General features: G+C 34.9%; 1 protein-coding gene across 1 annotated transcript in view; it reads left to right on the forward strand.

The window, feature by feature from the left end:
* The window catches only part of ADAMTS20 (ADAM metallopeptidase with thrombospondin type 1 motif 20), a 192,812-nt gene extending 174,233 nt beyond the window's left edge, over positions 1-18,579 (forward strand). The window contains exons 38-39 of the mRNA XM_059185607.1: positions 14,466-14,570; positions 17,008-18,579. Coding sequence (XP_059041590.1) covers positions 14,466-14,570; positions 17,008-17,097 — 195 coding nt within the window. The 3' untranslated portion in view covers positions 17,098-18,579. The remainder of the gene's footprint in view (positions 1-14,465; positions 14,571-17,007) is intronic.
* Positions 18,580-20,992: the final 2,413 nt, after the last annotated feature.

The following is a 20,992-nucleotide window of genomic DNA, read 5'->3' on the forward strand; positions in this document are numbered from 1 at the left end:
TGCTATCTCTATATTGACGTTTTCTATTTGATGAGACATTATTATCATACCTTTCTTTAAAAGATGGTTTTCTTTAGTTCTTTGAACATATTTATAATAGCTGCTTTGAAGTCTTTATCTGCTCAGCCAGACATCTGAAACCTCTCACAGGCAGTTTCTAATGCCTTTTCCCCCTAAATCTGAGTCATCCTTTCCAGTTTCTTTGCATATCTCAGTTTTTTGTTGAAAACTGGGAATTTTAGATCATGTATTTTAGTAGCTATGGACACTAAATCTCAGCTCCTCCCTCCAAAGTCTTGTTTCTTGCTTGCTTATTTATTTGCTTAGTTCCTTGGCTGGACTATTTCAGTGACATCTGTTTTCCCTGTGTAGTCTTTGATATCACTCCTTGGAGGGCATAGCCTTGGATATGTACACAGTCACTCTGATCCTCCTGGAATGATGGTGTTTTTAGCTGGAATCTCTGTCTCTTTCCCAACTCCCCATTAAGTTTTTAAGTTGGTCTGAATCTACTGATACCATGTTCAGCTCTTAGTTTCACCTAATTGCTAGATGATTGTTCTATTCTTTCAATAACATCATGGAGGAGTAAATTACTCCATGGTCTGATTCAACTAAATTTGAGCCTTTTGGCCAGGGTGGTATTGCAGGTTCTTTGAGGTCAGGTAAGACCTCAAAAGGAGCCATTCTTAGCTGTTTCTTTCCTTGATTCTCTCTGTTAAATTCAGTTTTATCTACCATTTTGTTTTTTGCTCTCATTGAGTTGTCACCACTTTCCTCTTAGCTGCACACCATTAAAATCTCATTTTCAATAACATCTATAGGCTTGAAATTTTCCCATGTTCTTTCTCAAATAAGCTCATACCTCTTAGAAAAGGCTATGGTATTTTTGTCCTTACATCTTGACTCTCTTCTAAGGAAGAAACATTACACCAATTCTGTGGATCTAGGGATAGGGCCAAATTCTCAGAGTAACATTACCACTTTTTAAGCAGGATGTTGAGTCATAGCAGTAGGCCCTGGTCTTCTTGGCTTGCCCTTCTCTGCATAGAACCTCTGCCTTAGCAGTGATTTTGAACGGGGATGATTTGAGTCTTGCATTCTTAGCTTACCATGCCTGGGGCAGATCTTCTGTTCTATGAGTAGGGACCGAGTGGCAGAGCCCCAGCCATTCTTGCTTGTAATAGAGCTTCTGTAAACTGGGTGAGATGAGGATTGCTGGGGGTTTTTCCCTCCCAAGAGAAAACCTAACCCTAGTAGGGAGCTAGGGAAATAGAATCTTGTGTTCCCATCAAGAGTAAAACTGTCATCTTACTGAGGTAGGAGGAGAGGGCAGGTCATGGTTCAAATGCCACAGACACTCTTTTTACCTAGATACAGATTTTTGTGAATTAATGTTTTCCATTTGTTGTATAACCTTGGGATATTTTTTCAGAGACCTTAAATAGTTGTTATATTTTATAATTTTTACCAGTTATGGTTGTTTTGCTGGAGAGTGAGACCATAGAGGTCCTCAAGTTGCCAAACAGAAATGTTTCCTCTCTTGGCTATATTTTAAAGGTAAATCGGCAGGGAAGTCTTAAGTTATCATTTGCTCTTTGAAGCTGGTTAGCTCTATCTCTGTCCATTCTTCCCCTTTCCCACCTCACTCATATTGGTCTGTCAGATGATTTGTCTGCTTCCCAGAGTGTGACTCTCTGACCCACATCTTTTATTCAATTATGTTCTTAGGACTGTCCTTATCTTGATCAACTCTGAAGTCTTAAATATTGTCTCTTCAGACATCTCTTCTAAAATCAAGGATGTGAAATCTAAAATTTTTAACATTCTCAGCAAATTTTTTTAAAAGATTTATTTATTGAGAGATTGAGAGAGAGAGAAAGAGAGAGAGTAGCATGCACAAGAAGGGGAAAGGTAGACAAGGAGAGAAGCTGACTCCCTGCTATGTTGAGAGCCAGACTTGGGGCTTGATTGTACAACCAACCCAAGATCATGCCCTGAGCCAAAATCAGGAGTTCAATGTTTAACTGAGCCACCCATGTGTCCCTCTCAGCAAAATTTTTACTCAGGTTTGGATTTTTTAAAATAACACTTCCATTTAAATAGAGATTTAGTAGAGATTAAATAGGGAGTATTCATTCTTTAGTGATCAACCCATGTCAAGACTGATCAACTTTGTCCAGCAACCCATCCTTCCTGTAACCTGTGCCTTCTCATCAAATACTTGATGTGATTAGAGAGAAGTAAACTGAGAATGCCACTTAGAGTTGTGAAAGTCTGATACAGGGTCTCAGAGATGCCATTACTTTGGAAAGGTTGTGAAGTTCTGGGAATCCAGTCCTTTTTATTACATGTTGAATTGAGTAAGGTCTTGTCAGTGAGACCTCAACAAAATTCACAAGAGAGCTGATATTCAAGTAAATCATATACCTGTCAAGTGGAGTCAAAACTTATCTTGTTTAACTTTACTAAGGGGAAATAATAAAAAATTAATTACTATAAATAGAATATTTCTTGATGAGTGTGGAATTGGAATAAGAAGTATTAGCACAATTGGGGTTTTAAAAGGTAAGAGAGCTATTTCCATTAATTTCTAAATCCTTTTATCCAGTTTCAATGTAACCCCTTTTCCTCCCTATAATATCTTGTGAAAGATATAAACTAGGTAACTCCACTTTTTACTTAGGAGAAACAGACATTATATGTTAATAACCTACCTAAGATCCTTGAGAAAGTCACAGAAAGAACCAGTACAGTAATAAAATATTCCTCTCTACTGATCAAGGTGAGATGCCTCCCTCACATAGCTCTCCAGATATCTGGAATGCAGAGTTTTATTTCCCAAGTTAGATGTTATTGGGCATAGATAAGTATGTATTATCAACAGGAACTTTGCCCATCTATATTCATTCTCTATTCAAGTGACTGAGGTTTCTGTTACCAAAAATACAGAATGTCTAGTATTCTTAGAGATGTTCCGTCAAATATATAAACCAGATCCTGTGTTAAGTTATACAACATCTGCATGAATACTCTCCAGATGTTTGATGTCACAGAAAGAACTTATTTTGTTTGGGATTCGTCAAGACCACATCCTCTGTGATTGCATATGACAGGGCACTTTGGGACATGAATGCTAAAAAGAGAATGGATACATATGGCACTCCTTAGGGAAAATAAACTTTGCCACATTGCAATATAAGATGAAGTTAAGGAGTGTGATGTGACTTTAGAATACATACATCAAAAGTGAAGTAAAGTAAAATGTTTGGTACTTTTCAAAGAGCCACAAAAATTTGACAATAAAACATATCATGTATCTCTTCAGCCGTTTTGTGATTAAAACTGATCACATAAGAGCAAGAGAAATAACCACCTTCAGCCAATGTCAATAGATCATGGCCAGCATTATTTTGAATATTCAGAGCCAGTTAAATGTTTTGAACATATATTTTCTTACTATAAGAATGTAGAGTTTGATATATATCCATAAGGTTTACCTTTTTTATTATATTGTTTAGATGATCCCTCTCCTTATTTTTCCCTGCTTGATCTGTCTTGTTACTAAAAGTAGTGTATTAAAAATTCCTATTGGGGGTTTCTGCCTATGTCTACTTGCATCTCCTGTGGTTTTGCTTCATAAAAGTTGCTGTTATTCAATTCATAATGTTTACATGTTATTTCTTCATTGTAAATTATGGTTTCTAGTACTGATTCGTCATGTTTTCCTGATTTAAGGCTTGAATTCTACTTTGTCTCTTAGGATTGCTGCCCCTATTCTTTGTTTATGTTCATTTTCCTTGAGTATTTTCTTGCTTATCCTTTTAATTTTAGCCTTTATGAATCACTTTAAGTGTGTCCCTTACATATAACATGTTGTTGGGTTTTATTTGCAAGGGAATTGAAAAATTTATTCTTTAAATAAAATGTTACACCCATTCACATTTAAAAAATTTTTTGTAACATACAGAAAAAATTTCCCTTTTTAGTACGCAGTTTTAACATATGTACAGATAATTTTTTTATTTTTAATTTTTTTAATATGTAATTTTTTGTGTGGAATTCCAGTTTTTCTTCTTTTTTATAACATATAATGTATTATTTGTTCCATGTTAATAGGTCTGTGAATCATTAGGCATACACATTTCATCACACTCACCATAGCACATACCCTCCCCAATGTCTGTAACCTACCAACGCTATCCCTAACCCTCCCCCCACCACCAAGCAACCATCAATTTGTTTCATGAGGTTAAGAGTCTTTTATGGTTTGTCTCCCTGCAATTCCATCTTGTTTCATTTTTTTCCCTTCCCTAATCCCTATAACCCCCCACACTGCCTCTCAAATTCCTCATATCAGAGAGATCATATGATAATTGTCTTTCTCTGATTGACTTTATTTGCTCAGTGTAATACCCTCTAGTTATACCCATGTTGTTGCAAATAGCAAGATTTAATTTTTGATGGCTGCACAGTATTCAATTATACACACACACACACCATATCTTCTTTATCCATTCACCTGTTGATGGACATCTAGGTTATTTCATATATGGCTATTGTGGACATTGCTGCTATAAACATGCAGTTACAAGTGACCCTTTGGATCACTACATTTGTACCTTTAGGGTAAATACCCAGTAGTACAATTGCTGGGTTGTAGGGTAGCTCTATTTTCAACTTTTTGAGGCAACTCCATGCTGTTTTCCAGAGTGACTGTACCAGCTTGCATTCCTACCAACAGTGTAGGAGGGTTCCCCTTTCTTCGCATCCTCACCAGCCTCTGTTTCCTGACTTATTAACTTTAACCATTCTGACTAGTGTGAGTTGATAATCTCACTGTGGTTTTGATTTGTACTTTCCTGATGCCAAGTGATGTGGAGCACTTTCTCATGTATCTGTTGGCCATCTGGATGTCTTCTTTGCAGAAATGTCTGTTCATGTCATCTGCCCATTTCTTGATTGGATCATTTGTTTGGGTGTTGAGTTTGGGTGTTGATCGTTTGTTTGGGTGTTGAGTTTGATAAGTTCTTTATGGATTTTGAATACTAGCCCTTTATCTGATATGTCATTTGCAAATATTCTCTCCCATTCTGTCAGTTGTCTTTTGGTTTTGTTGACTGTTTCCTTTGCTGTGCAAAAACTTTTGATCTTGTTGAAGTCCCAGTAGTTCATTGTTGCCCTTGCTTCCCTTGCCTTTGGCGTTGTTCCTAGGAAGAAGTTGCTGCGGCTGAGGTTGAAGAGGTTGCTGCCTGTGTTCTCCTCAAGGATTTGGATGGATTCCTTTCTCACACTGAGGTCTTTCACTCATTTGGAGTCTGTTTTTGTGTGAAGTGTAAGGAAATGGTCCAGTTTCATTTTTCTGCATGTGGCTGTCCAATTTTCCCAACACCATTTGTTCAAGAGACTGTCTTTTTTTCCATTGGACATTATTTCCTGCTTTGTCAAAGATTCGTTGACTGTAATGTTGAGGGTGCATTTCTGGGCTCTCTGTTCTGTTCCATTGATCTATGTGCCTGTTTTTGTGCCAGTACCATACTGTCTTGATGATGACAGCTTTGTAATAGAGCTTGAAGTCCGGAATTGGGATGCCACCAACTTTGGTTTTCTTTTTCAACATTGCTCTGGCTATTTGAGGTTTCTTCTGGTTCCATATAAATTTTAAAATTACTTGTTCCATTTCTTTGAAAAAAATTGATGGGATATTGATAGGGATTGCATTAAACGTGTAGATTGCTTTAGGTAGCATAGACATTTTCACAATATTTATTCTTCCAATCCATGAGCATGGAACATTTCCCGTTTCTTTGTGTCTTCCTCCATTTCTTTCATGAGTACTTTATAGTTTTCTGAGTACAGATGATTTCTCTCTTTGGTTAGGTTTATTCCTAGGTATCTTATGGTTTTGGGTGCAATTGTAAATGGGATTGACTCCTTAATTTCTCTTTCTTCTGTCTTGCTGTTGTTATATTGAAATGCAACTGATTTCTAGGCCTTGATTTTATAACCTGACACTTTACTGAATTCCTGTACAAGTTCTAGCAGATTTGGAGTGGAGTCTTTTGGGTTTTCCACATAAAGTATCATATCACCTGCAAGGAGTGAGAGTTTGATGACTTCTTTGCCAATTTGGATGCCTTTTATTTCTTTTTGTTGTCTGATTGCTGAGGCTAGGGCTTCTAGTACTATGTTGAATAGCAGTGGTGATAGTGCACATCTCTGCAGTGTTCTTGACTTTAGGGGAAAAGATCTCAGATTTTCCCCCTTGAGAATGATATTCATTGTGGGTTTTTCATAGATGGCTTTGGTGATATTAAGGTGTGTACCCTCTATCCCTCCACTGTGAAGAGTTTTGATCAAGAAAGGATCCTGTACTTTGTCAAATGCTTTTTCAGCATGTATTGAGAGTATCATATGGTTCTTGTTCTTTCTTTTATTAACATATTGTATCACATTGATTGTATACATATTGTATCCCATCACATTGAATCATCCTTTTAATGTACTGTTGGATCCTATTGGCTAGTATTTTGGTGAGAATTTTTGCATCTGTGTTCATCAAGGATATTGGTCTGTAATTCTTTTTGATGGGGTTTTTGTCTGGTTTTGGGATCAAGGTGATGCTGGCCTCATAAAATGAGTTTGGAAGTTTTCCTTCCATTTCTATTTGTTGGAACAGTTTCAGGAGAATAGGAATTAGTTCTTTAAATGTTTGGTAGAATTCCCCTGGGAAGCCATCTGGCCCTGGGCTTTTGTTTGTTTGGAGATTTTTGATGACTGCTTCAATCTCCTTTCTGGTTATGAGTCTGTTCAGGTTTTCTATCTCTTCTGGTTCAGTTGTGGTAGTTTATACGTCTCTAAGAATGCATCCATTTCTTTCAGATTGTTGAAGTTGGTGCCGTATAGTTGCTCATACTGTGTTCTTATAATTGTTTGTATTTCTTTGGTGTTGGTTGTTATCTCTCCTCTTTCATTCATGTTGTTATTAATTTGGGACCTTTTTCTTTTCTTTTTGTTAAGTCTGGCCAGGGGGTTATCATTCTTATTAATTCTTTCAAAGAACCAGCTCCTAGTTTCGTTGATTTTTTCTGCTATTTCATTGACTTCTGCTCTGATTTTTGTGATTTCTCTTCTCCTGCTGGGTTTAGGCTTTCTTTGCTGTCCTTTCTCCATCTCCTTTAGGTGTAGGGTTAGTTTGTACTTGAGACCTTTCTTGTTTCTTGAGAAAGGCTTGTATCACTATATACTTTCCTCTCAGGTCACATTTGCTGCATCTCAAAGTTTTTGAATAGTTCTGTTTTCATTTTAATTTGATTCCATGAATTTTTTTCAATTCTTCTTTAATTTTCTGATTGAACTGAAAAGAACTTCCTTCTTAGAAGAATGCTCTGTAGCTTCCATGTATTTGAGTTCTTTCCAACTTTCTTCTGTGATTGAGTTCTAGTTTGAAAGCATTGTGGCCTGAAAATATGCAGGGAATGATCCCAGTCTTTCAGTACGGGTTGTGACCTGATTTGTGACCCAGGATGTGATCTATTCTAGAGAATGTTCCATGTGGACTAGAGAAGAATGTGTATTCTGTTGCTTTGGGATGGAATGTTCTGAACATATCTGTGTTGTCCATCTGGTCCAGTGTGTCATTTAAAGCCTTTATTTCCTTGTTGGTGTTGTGCTTGGATGATCTTGGATGTTTTGCTTGGATGAAGGATGCTAAAGTCCCCTACTATTGTTGTATTATTGTCGATGTGTTTCTTTGATTTAGTTATTAATTGGTTTATATAGTTGGCTGTTGCTGTGTTAGGGGTATAGATATTTAAAATTGTTAAATCTTGTTGGATGGCCCCTTTGAGTATGATATAGTGCCCTTCCTCATCTCTTATTATATTTTTGGCTTAAAATCTAATTTATCTGATATGAGGATTGCCACCCCAGCTTTCTTTTGATGTCCATTAACATGCTATATTGTTTTCCAACCCCTCACTTTCAATCTGGATGTGGCTTTGGGTCTAAAATGAGTTTCTTGTAGACTGCATATTGATTTTGTTGTTGTTGTTGTTGTTGTTTGTTTGTTTGTTTGTTTTTTATCCATTCTGATAACCTGTGTCTTTTGATTGGGGCATTTAGCCCATTTACATTGAGGGTAACTATTGAGAGATATGAATTTAGTACCATTGTATTGCCTGTCAGGTGACTGTTACTATATATTGTCTCTGTTCCTTTCTGTTCTACTACTTTTAGGCTCTCTCTTTGCCTACAGGCCCCCTTTCAATATTTCCTGTAGGGCTAGTTTTGTGTTTGCAAATTCTTTTAGTTTTTGTTTGTCCTGGAAACATTTTATCTCTCCTATTTCCAGTGACAACCTAGGTGGATATAGTATTCTTGGTTGCATATTATTCTTCTTTAATGCTCTGAATATATCATGCCAGTCCTTTCTGGCCTACCACGTCTCTGTTGATAGGTCTCCTGGCAATCTAATATTTCTACCATTTTATGTTACAGACCTCTTGTCCCAAGCTGCTTTCAAAATTTTCTCTTTGTCACTGAGACTTGTAAGTTTTACTATTAGATCATGGGGTGTATACCTATTTTTATTGATTTTGAGGTGAATTATCTGTGCCTCCTGGATTTTGATGCTTGTTCCCTTTGCCAAATTGGGGAAATTCTCTACAATAATTTGCTCCAACATACCTTCTGCCCCTTTCTCTTTTTCTTCTTCTGCAGTCCCAATTAGTCTAATATTGTTTTGTCTTATGGTATCACTTATCTCTCAAATTCTTCTCTTGTGGTCTAGTAGTTGCTTGTCTCTCTTTTGTTCAGCTTCTTTATTCTCCATCATTTGGTCTTCTATATCACTAATTCTCTCTTCTCCCTCATTTATCCTAGCAGTAAGAGCCTCCATTTTTTATTACACCTCATTAATAGCTTTTCTAATTTCAGCTTGGTTAGATTTTAGTTCTTTTGTTTCTCCAGAAAGGGATTCTCTAATATCTTTCATGGGTTTTTTTGAGCCCAGCTAGCACCTTGATAATCGTCATTCTGAACTCTAGTTCTAAGATATTTATAATATCCATATTGATATGGTCCTCAGCTGTTGCTACTGCCTCTTTTTCTTTTTCTTTCTTTTTTTTTTTTTTTTTTGGTGAGATTTCCATCTTTCCATTTTATCCAAATAAGAATAGATGAATGAGAGAGCAAAATACTAAAAAGGTAGCAGTGACCCCAGAAAAATATATACTAACCAAATCAGAAGAGACCCTAAACTAGGGGGAGAATAAGGGGGAAGAAAAAATATATATATATATATATATATATATATATATTTATATTTATATTAGGCTGGTTAATAGAACAGAGCCACACACTTGGTTTTGGGTATATTTTGTTCTGTTAGAAAAAACTACCTCCCAAAATTTTAAAGAAAGAAAAACTTATATAAATATACAAGAATAAGGGTAAACACAATGAAGGGATGAAATATGACTGTAATAAAAATTAAAAAATATTCTAAAAAAGGAATTGATAAGGTGGTTAAAAAAAGGAAAGAATGTGATCAGGCTGAATATGAGAACAAAGGCATGTGATAGATTTAGAGCATAATTTGATCTATTAGAAGAAACTGTATCCCAAAATTTTAAAGAAAAAAAAGCCTATATGTATACAAAAAAATAAGGTTAAATACAATGAAGGGATAAAATATGACCATAACAATGAAAACTTAAAGAGATTTTTTAAAAGGTATTGATAAGATAAAATAATCAAAAAAAGTTAAAGTAGGAGAAGAAAATTTTTTAAAAATAGAATAAAAAAATAAAATTTAAAAAATTTAACTTTAAAAAACTAAGGATCATGGAAAGAAGCCATGAGTTCTATGTGTTGCTTTCCTCTAAGTCTAGAATTCTGCAGTTCTCATTGATTGGTGAACTTGGTCTTGGCTGAATGGTCTTGCTGATCTTCTGGAGGGGTCTGGGCTCCTCCCCCGCAGTGATTCTCAAATGTCTTTGCTTGAGGCAGAACTATACTACCCTTGCAGGGGCCGGGCTATGTAATCTGCTTGGTTTTGGTTTCCAGAACTTTTGTTCCCTGAATGCTTTCTGTAGTTTTGGAGGACGGGAATGAAAATGGAGGCCTCCCACTCTCTGGTCCATAGAAGCCAAGAGCTTGGGGGACCCCACTCCTTAGTGCACCCTCAGAGAGAAGCAATCAATCCCTCCCATCTCCCTGGTCTCCAGCCAAACTCCAAGCTCACCTGGCCTGTGACTGAATGTTTCTATCTCTGCTGCCCAGCCCCATTTGTAGTCTCCAAACTCAGTTGATTCCTGCAGTGTGCTCCCGCACTGCTCCTTCCAGAGGAGAAAAGTGAGTCTCCCCAGATCTGCTGCTTGTTGGGTTCCTGCCCAAAGAGCAGTGGCCCGACTGTGACTTGGATCACAGTTTAATTTTACCCCAACCTAAAAGCCCTCTGCTCCATCTCTGCAGCTGGCTTCCCTGCTCCAAAACCTAGGAGCTCAGCCACACTCAGACACCCTTGGTCTTTTTGTGACCCTGCAGATCCTGAAACCACACTGTCCCCGTGAGAGCTCCACCACCCACTTAGCCTTTGGAGAGAGGTCCCTTAGGGAAGCCAACTTCTAAAAGTTATGATTTTGTGCTCCACTGCTTTCTCACTTGTCAGGAGCTGGCCACTCCCCCCACGGTCTATCTTCCCAAATGTTGCTTTGGATTCACTTCTTGGCATGCCCTACCTTCCAGAAAGTAGTCAATTTTCTGTTTGTAGAATTGCTGCTCTTCTTCTCTTCTCTCTTTTGTTGAGTTTGTAGCTGTTTAGAATGGTTTGACAACTATCCAGCAGAACTCCTGGGACCTGATGATATTTAGGTCTCCTACTCCTTCACCATCTTGCTTTTCTCCTGTACAGATTCATTTTATCAACATCATAATTAGCATATAGGACAGTTCCCTCATATGCCATTCATGGAGTCAGTTTCTCCTTTGGACCTACCTCCTGGTAAACACTGATCAAGATCTTCTCTGTGCTATAGTTTTGTCTTTTCTGAAATGTCATATAAATGGAATCATGCAGTATATAACCTTTGAAGATTGGCTTTCTTCACTCAACATAACACCTTTGAGATTCATTCATCTGTGTTGCTTCAGATGTTAGCAATTTGTTCCTTTTTTATTGCTGAGAAAATTACTCCATCATACAGATGTTGTACAGTTGTCCTATAGTTTGTCCATTCACTCTTTGGAAGATATGGGTTGATTAAAGTTTGGGAGTTTATGAACAGACCTGATATGCACATTTGTGTATAGGTATTCATGTGAACATACATTTTAATTTTTCTGGGATAAATATGCTATGAATGGGATTATAGGGTCACATATATGTTTAACTTATAAGAAACTACCAAAACATTTTATAGAGTGAAGATATGTAAGTTCTAGTGGCTTTGTATTCCCACCAGTGAATATTTAAGTTCCAGTCTTTGCTTTCCTGTTAGCACTTAGGATTGTCAAGTTTTCTCTCCCCTCCCCATGTTCTGTGAAATTTTACTGTGGCTTTAATTTGCATTTCCCTAATGGTTAAAGATGTTAAATATATTTCATGTGCTTATTGGTCATCTGCATATCCATTTTGATGAAGTGTATTTTAGAGTCTGTTGCTCATTTTAAGTATTGGATTGTTCATTTCCTACTATTTAATTTTAAGAGTTCTTTACATATTCTGGATACAAGTCTTTTGTTATATATGACATCTGCAAATTTTTTTTTTACTGGTATGAACTGTATCTTTCTTTTAAGTATCTTTCACACAGCAAAAATCTTAAGTTTTAATGACACATAATATATTATTTTTTTCCTATATGGCTTGTGCAATTAGTTTCATACTGAAGAACTCTTTGACTAATTCCAAGTTACAAAGATTTTCTCCTATGTTTCCTTTGAAAATATGTATAGTTTTATAGACCTATGATTGATTTTGAATTAATTTCATGTGAAGTCTGATGGTTTTTATATGTAGATATCCAATTGTCTAAAAACCATTTGTTGAAAAAACTGTAGTTTCTCCATTTAATTAACTTTCTACCTTTGTCAAAAACCAAGTGGACTTATTAATATAGGTTTATTTCTGAACTGTTCTGTTCCATTGATCTACCTCCCTCTCACAGCAGTGTCTTGGTTATGATAGCTTTTTAATAAGCACTAAATTAAGGTAGTGTGAGTCCTACAAGTTTTTTCTTTTTAAAAATAGTTTCAACTATTTTAATTTCTTTGTCTTTTAATATAAATTTTAAAATCAGTTCTCTAGAGTTACAAAAATTCCCAGTGGAATTCTTATTAGAATTACCTTACATTACAATTGCATCCAAAACCATAAGATACTTAAGAATAAACATAACCAAAGAGGCAAATCATGTATACTCAGCAAACTATAAAGTCCTCATGAAACAAATGGAGGAAGACACAAAGAAATGGCAAAATGTTCCATGCTCGTGGATTGGAAGAACAAATATTGTGAAAATGTCTATGCTACCTAAAGCAATCTACACGTTTAATGCAATCCCTATCAAAATCCCATCGATGAAGATATTCAACGCAAAACTGGTATCAGGTTGTTAATCAAGTATTAGAGAAGTAGTTAAAATTATTTTTCAAGTATTTACCAATACAAAATACCATTGTTTCTAGTGTTAATGTTATTCATTATCACGATGTATGAAAGGTTTAGATGTGTATTTGTGTATTTATGTGTATGTAATATGAAAATTTAATATTTGTAATGCTGTACTTAATTCATTCAAAAATACTGAGTACCCAAGCCCTATTCTGGACTTTGAAAATATAGCAATGAAACATCTAGGTATATTCTAAATTTATAATTAAATGATGTATATAATAAGAAATTTTTATTTGGAATTTATCTAAACATTATTTCTCTTGCAGGGAAAATTCTTCATATATTAAAATTGTACTATAAGTGGATTTGAATTTATTTTTATTTTAGTTAAGAAATAACTTGGATTTCTTAGCATTAAACTAAGTCAATATATAATTGTTTTAACAATAGTAAAATTTACTATATATATATTTGAAATCTATTTCACTTTTGCTTTCATGACTAGGTAATATTTTCTTTCACATAATATAATGTAATCCCTTATATTTTATCACAGTATTCCTCAAGATTCATGAAGCTTAGGCTATGGGATGTAGTTATGTGATCCAAGATTATCACTCTGAATCTATGTATGTTTGAACATTGGCAATAGGCTTAATTAGCATTTGTTAATTATTTTTTCAGTGTGTAATTCTGTACTGCAAGATCATATAAATGTGTCAGAATTTTACCTATTTTAGTCACACATTTTCTCAATTAACAGACATTTAAAGCTTAATTTTTAACAGAGATAGTCTGAAATATTTTGACATGAAAGTGATTCTTGTGTCTTAAAAAGAATTAGATCATAAAGCCACTAGGGGGCTCACATACTGTGTGTAAATCACGTGGTATCACACATCCCATATACACTTCTGTGTACTTTAAAAAGAATGCAATAGCTGGGACAATAAATGATACATTCCGTAGTTTTGTGTGTGGGGTTAAGAAGTAATATCTTTATGGCACATTGACAGGAGACTCTAGAAAATACATTAAACAGGGGAATTATTATCAGGGAAGTGAACAAGAAGGGGTCAAAAATAGAAATTGGAGAAATGTTAAGTTTGGTACTAGTACCTATGAGCACCACTTCTGTTAAGACTTGCCTACTGCTCTAGGAACACTAACTGTAGCCAGTCAAGCCTAGAGTCCTAGGGTTAGACGGATTTATTTTTACACAAATCACATTATATGATATTGATTCAGGTATCTCATATTGAGAAGACATATTTGTAATAAATTAAAAAAAAAACATTAGCTGGTCCACTTCCTTTAGAGTAAAGTTACATTAGTATTCTTTCATTTTGGGCACCTGGTGGCTCAGTCAGCTAAGCATCTGACTCTTGATTTTGGTACAGGTCGTGATCTCAGGGTCAGGAGACTGAGCCCTTCCTCCTGCTCTGCCCTGGGCATGGAACCTGCATAAGATTCTCTCTCCCTCTCCCTCTGCCCCTCTCTGTGCTCACTCTCTCTCCCTCTCTCAAAAAAAAAAAATTTTTTTTTCATTTTTTAAAGGAAGACACTTAAAAACCAATTTGGGACCTTTTTTTTTTTTAAGATTTTATTTATTTATTTGACAGAGATAACAAGCAGGCAGAGAAGCAGGCAGAGAGAGAGAGAGGGATGCAGGCTCCCCGCTGAGCACAGAGCCCAATGTAGGGCTTGATCCCAGGACCCTGAGATCATGACCTGACCCGACCCAGGCACCCCAGACCTTTCTTATATAATTCAAATTCAGGTGTTTCTTTTGAGCATTCTTAAATATTTTATGAATTTCATCTGTCTTGTTTTGTTTATAATCTAGGGACAGTTCAGCATTAACTTGGCAGGAACTGGAATGAAGATATCTAGCACAGCAAAGTGGCTTGCTCAGGGGAGTTATGCCTCTGTCATCATACACAGATCACAAGTAAGTCCTGCTGGACCAACATGCTTGTTTGAAATACTTCTGTGCTGTGAACTAGAATTAAAGGTCCCTTATCTTAACTTTAGAGTTATAAAGTTAATGCCTAATGAGTTATTGCATAGATGAGGCATATTACATATAATGGGGCATAATAGTAATCTTTGAAATCATGAAACCAGGGTCATTTTGATTAATGTATATATGTGGCCTTATTTGCATATAAACTTCATGTATAGGTTACCAATATTTGAACCAGAAATATTAAATACTAGGGCATATAGATTCTATGTAGCTCAAGTTTAGAGCTAATGACTTGAAATGCATGTATTTCAAGAAGAGGTGGTGCTGTTAGCTGTATTTTAATTATTAAAGATTTGTTAGTTTTACTGTCTCAAAGTGAGGAGTGGGTTTTTGGTTTATTTATCTCACTGCCTTGATTGAGTGATGGGGGTGGCCATTTTTATTTGGCATATATTCTTCATAGTTTCTATAAAAATCAGGACTAGTTTTATGGTTGTATGAATATTTTCCTCTGCCTTTATGCAGATAACATCGTACTGGGCTTTTACATGTAGGACACATGTAATTTTGTTAGTATAGGGTACTTGCACACATGTCTCCTGAGACGGCTCCTGTTACTCACAGGGACCATGTCTCAGATAGCTTGATTCTATCTCTAGTAAATCAGGATCTACTTTCTGAGTGTTCTCACCTATGTTGCTCATCAATCAGTATCATCCATGGTCCCTGCCCCTTCTGTTTTATGGTCTTTCTTTCTTGGGATAAAAGTGACTTTTTTTTAAATACTTGTATCAATATTATTTGTAATGAAATTCAATTTTCTGATATTCATAGACTAAAACATTCTATTTCTGAAGACTACAAAACCAAGTTTTAATTAATGAAGCATTTACAAATTTTATTATTTCTCTCATTTGGGTAAGAAGTCAGCTTTTAGAGCAAACAGCTATTTTTAAACTCTTGGCATATTAGGTCTAATCCCTTTTGGTAGAAGAATAGGAATAAGTTAATTAAAGTATATTCTGAGCAGGTCTCTGTGTAAAAGAGAAATATTTTTACCTTATTTATCCAGCTTTTCTATATTTTTTGGTTAATTGTAAAGAGGTCACCAGTAGATATGAATAATTAGTATAATCTCCTTTTACTTCTATTTAAGTTCCATTCTAAAGGTTAATTAATTATTTAATCTACTGAGAATGTCTACCTTGATCAAAAATATTGCACGTGAAAGTATTTCCTGAAACTTGTGGCCTCGTATGAAGCTATGACTGGTGGAATCCAGGTTTACATACGGAAATGCAAGCTTCTTTGCATTTGCCAGGACATTTAACCAAGATTAGGTTTTTACTTAAGCAATCTGGGAATAGCAATGTACATAAAGGGGAATTTTTGCTGCCATTCCCTTCTTCTGTCTTTATTTAGATTCTTGAGAGCTAAGAAAAATTTCTGAAAGAAAAGGCAACTTCAAAAGTCCCTAATCTCAAATACTCTTTATCCCAAAATGTTCTAGGAACTGAGTTTCCTTCTCTGCCTGCCCTCTTTAGACTAAAAACAAAACAACCACCCCAAAACAAACAAACAAACAACAGCAAAAAAAAACCCCTTACTTTCTTCAGAAGCTCATATAGGAGCTCAGACTGGTTTTGCTTCATCCTATCAAACTGTCTTCAGTCCTTTGACTTTTGGACCAAGGATGGAAAGGAATCAAGAGAGAATTTCTGTCCCACCCCTCTCACCAGTCTCTGTCAACTTATTCCTCAATGAACAGCTTTGCTTTTCTTAAAAAAACAAAACAAACAAACAAAAAACCACCCACAAAACAAAAACAAACACACACACAAAAAAAACGAAAACTCCCTTCTTAGTTCTTTTCTAATCACAATTTCTAATTACAATTCAAATTACAAATGCTTTCAGTCCAGTTTTCTCCCCCCATTTTATCACAAACTATACTTCAAGCGGTGTTTCTAAGGCGTCCATGAGATGCTTGAGGTTAACAAGGGAGAATATGACTTGTATACAGTTAAGGGCAAGTTTGTATATTTCTTATTTAGCCTATGAGAATCTTCTATAAAATCATATAAATATCGGACAGCAAATTGGGAGAGGTTAACAACCTCACTGAAGCAAATACACCTGGAGGAAAAACACGTGGATTGAGATGAATTGTCTAAATTATAATGTGGTTTATGATCATCATTCAGTAGTTAATCTGAATCTCAGATTATCTGATTCCCATGACCACCAATTTCAACTAATCCTGAAGTGGTATGATCTTTGACCTCAAATGTAATTGTTATAGGAAACTTTGGCTAATGATTTCTGCTGTATGATTTAAAGCATTTGCTTTTTCTGCCTATGTACACAGATACCAGCTTTTGTCCAATTTTCCTGTATTTCTGCCTCTTCCTATTTTCAGGATGGAACCAAAGTCTTCGGCAGATGTGGAGGATTCTGTGGGAAATGCGTTCCTCACATGACTACTGGTCTCCCAATTCAAGTCGTATGAACATTCAGAAGTGGGAAGTATGAGGAGATATTCTTTGGAATATCTACAAATAACTGGTGCTCATTTCTGAACTCCTCCCTTCCTGGGATTTCCATTTCCAAAATGGCTGTGCTTTTTTTTTTTCAGGGTGCTCATCAGGGAATCAAATCACTGCTTACTTTTTCCAAAGCCTTCAAAATAAACTTAACAGATATATGACTCTAGTTAGGAACTTTTTAAAAGGACAAAATAATTTATGGTATAATATACAGAGATATTTGAATGAATTATGCCAAAATAATGTTGTTGTTAACAAATAGCTTGCACTGGATCACAGTTACATTATGCCTATAAACACACATATAAATCGTTACTCAGTATTGTACTGTACAGTGAATATTTATTCTACTTGTTAAAATGGAGCAAGTAAAAATTAGGAAAATGAATTTATTTAAAACACCTAGAAACATTATTGAATCTGGCAGGTAAATAGCAAATCCATAGTTACATCAAAAGAGTACATAGCCATTATACTTTCTACTGATACAGCATAGATACCTGTTTTATATTTCTTTCAATTTTAAATTGTGGGTTATGGTGCTTCTAATAAAAAAAATCATCCTAAAAATGCAGTACACTTTATGTTAAAAATATATGCTTGGGTTAAATACTAAATATGAATATTTATAGATATAACACAGAAAAAGATACGATATAGTTGAATTTTACTTAAAACACCTACCTCTAATTTGATTGTACTTATAAGAGCAATACATTGTTTTTATAATGTTTATATTCTGTCTCTGTAACTCATATATGTATATTTTACTCTTAAAAATCTATTTTCTCAAAGTTATGTACTGTATTTTATTAATCAAGTAAAGGGAATGTTTGAAATTTTGAAAATCCTTTTTTGGTAGACAAAATTATGTTTATATATGGAAAATTTTTATTAGAGATGCTCAAGTTATTTTGTATCTGAGGTTTCTCTAAGCCAAAACATAAAAAAAAAATTAACTATTCATGGGCAAGTTCTCAGGTAGTAAGAGATTTTTTCAGGTGAATAATTTGTATATTTTATAATAATGTGATTTAAAATGAATCATAGACAGTATTTTTCTATGGCAACTTACTCTGTAAACCAAAAAATGAATCTACTAATAGATTTTTGCCAGTAAATAGTAGTAACTAGTTTCACCCACAAAGTTTTTTCCCATCTATTATTATTTATTTTTTCCCCAAACATTTTTTCCTCAAACATATGTCGTACCATATAAGGTACTAAAGCAATTTTGTGCCAATGTGGTTAGATAAGCATTTAGGGATCTCTGTATCAGAAATGAAGTATTTTGCACTATGTGCCTTAAACCAGTTACAATCATTAATACAAAATGTGTAGCATTTTCTAGAAGTGTTTTCATTTATAAAATCTTATGAACATTTGAACATATGAACATCATAAAAGCTTATGAACATTTAAATAATAAACATACTTGTGTGATACATTAGCATTTTGTTCTCATTTTCCTTATGTAAAAAAAAAAAAGAATCCTTCACCAAAAAATTCTATAACCCTAAAGCCACTCCAGAAATTCAAAGAATTTTTTATTCAAGTTGTTGCAGTTGGAATGGAAGTGGCTCGTGTCTGCTGTACACTCTTCTCATGGCAGAGGGAATAAGGGCAAGAGGCTGACAAATACTTGCGATGCTTTTGAAAGCTTCTGTTTATATCAGGAATACTCATGTCCTTGAATATATACTCATATTCAATTGGCCAAATGAAAGCACACGACCAAATCCTAGTCATTGGGTCAGGATTGCTGGGCACAGGGAACTGGGTGAAGACGTAGAATTCTCTCTTAAGGGGAGGGAGCAGATTCTGGTAAACAATAATATGTTTTATCCTTCATCTTCAGCTTCCCCAGAAATTGTCAAAGTACTATCCAAAGCAAAAAAATCAATTTAAATTACCACTGTGAGGTATAAAATTTTTAGTATACTCACATCTTCAATGATACATGAATTTTCAAAAAAATCTGATCTGCTGGGGTATAACATAGTATTTCATTGTTTGAGTATTTATATTTATCTGATTACTAGATCAGATGAGGTTTCTTTTATATTTTGCTATTTTGCTATTAGGTTTCTTTTTCTGAGGATTGCTTGACCATTTTTTATTTTCTTTGCCTCTCTTCTCCCCCATCCTTCTCATACCCCCACCCACTCCTCACTTCATTAAAAAAAAAAAAAAGAAAGAAAGAAAGAAAGAAAGAAAGAAAGAAAGACAGACGAGGGAGTAAAGCATTTTATGTGAAGGCAATTTAAAACATTTAAGCATCTCTTATCAAAAAGCATGCTTTTGATTCTACCTTAAATTAGTTGTAAATATTAATATGCAGTGTATAATAATTTTCTATACTTGTTTGTTATTTAAGATGAAGCATTCTTTACATGTATTTTATCTCTTCTCCCCACTCTTTAGAGAGAAAGATTTCCCTGCTCATGCTGAAGGCCAGTCCCCCAACCTCTGCTCTTGATTTCTTTTCACTCTGAATTCTCCAGAACCTTTCCCCAGAGATTATTCTCTCTCCTTCCCCTTCCTTTCTCTCTCCACTGGCTCCTTCTCTTCATCCAAAATAACACCGTGTTCAATGTTCTCTATTTTACTTTATTTTGTATTTTTTTTTAATTTATTGAAGTATAGTTAACGTACAGTGTTTATTAGTTTCAGGTGCACACCATAGGGATTCCACAGTTCCAAATATGACACAGTGCTAGCCATGATAAGTGTAGTCGCCAGCTGTCACCGTATAATCTTATTACAATACTATTGACTGTATTTCCTAAACTGTATTTTTCACCCTGTGACTTTATTTTATAACTAGAAGTTGTAAAATATATTTTACCCATTCCCCTCCATCTTCCTCCCCTCTGGGGACCAACAGTTTGTTCTCTGTGTTTATGAGTCTCTTTCTGCTTGTTTGTTCTGTTTCTTAGGTTCCACATATAAGTGAAATCATATGGTATTTGTCTTTCTCTGTCTGAAGTATTTCACTTAGCATGATACACTAGGTCCTCTTCTATTTTAAAACAAAAATATGTCTCTCCCCTGTCACCCATCACTAATCACTCTTCTTCCTCTTATTTTCTGAGAGGAACTTCCCGAGAGAAACTGCTATCCTCATGGTCTGTTCATCTTCACCTTTCATTCAAGCCTTGGTCCATGATAACATGACTTGCAACTCTCAATATTTCATTGATACTGCTTTCACTAAAATGACAATGAACTCCTAGTTGCCAAGCACAATTACATGTTCTGAATTTTTTTTTTCCCCGTTTAACATCTGAATAGCATTTGACAAGGGAGTGGAAGAGTTCTATGAGATGCTGTGATTTAATAGCAAATAATGCATATTGTGCAGTAATTTGGGGCAGATTTATTTAAGAAAGCAATGTCATAATTTATTCTAATGTTCAAATTTTTCTGTATTATTTTTCTAATTGCTGTATCAATTATTGAGATACAATTTTTAAAATTGTTGTGTCAATTATATTATTGAGATTTTTTTAATTGTAATATTGATTACTCTTAACTATAGTACTAATCATTATTATTCTACTAATATAATGCTAATATTGATGTTCTATTATACTTAATGTCAAATTCTTCAACTATAATTGTCCCTTTAGTTCTGCCAAATTTTGTCACGAATTAAGAATTTCTATTATTAGGTATCTATATGCTTATAAGTGTTATGCCTTTTTGATGAATTGACACTCTTCCCCTTATGAAATGTTCCTATATATCTCTAATAATACTCCTTCCCTTAAAGTATATTGGTAGTGAAATATCTACATCAGCTTTATTTTAATTAGCATTTGCATGATACACCTCTTGCGCTCCTTTATTCCTAAC

This window comes from Mustela lutreola, chromosome 8 (genome assembly GCF_030435805.1).
Source record: "Mustela lutreola isolate mMusLut2 chromosome 8, mMusLut2.pri, whole genome shotgun sequence".
Taxonomy (NCBI): domain Eukaryota; kingdom Metazoa; phylum Chordata; class Mammalia; order Carnivora; family Mustelidae; genus Mustela; species Mustela lutreola.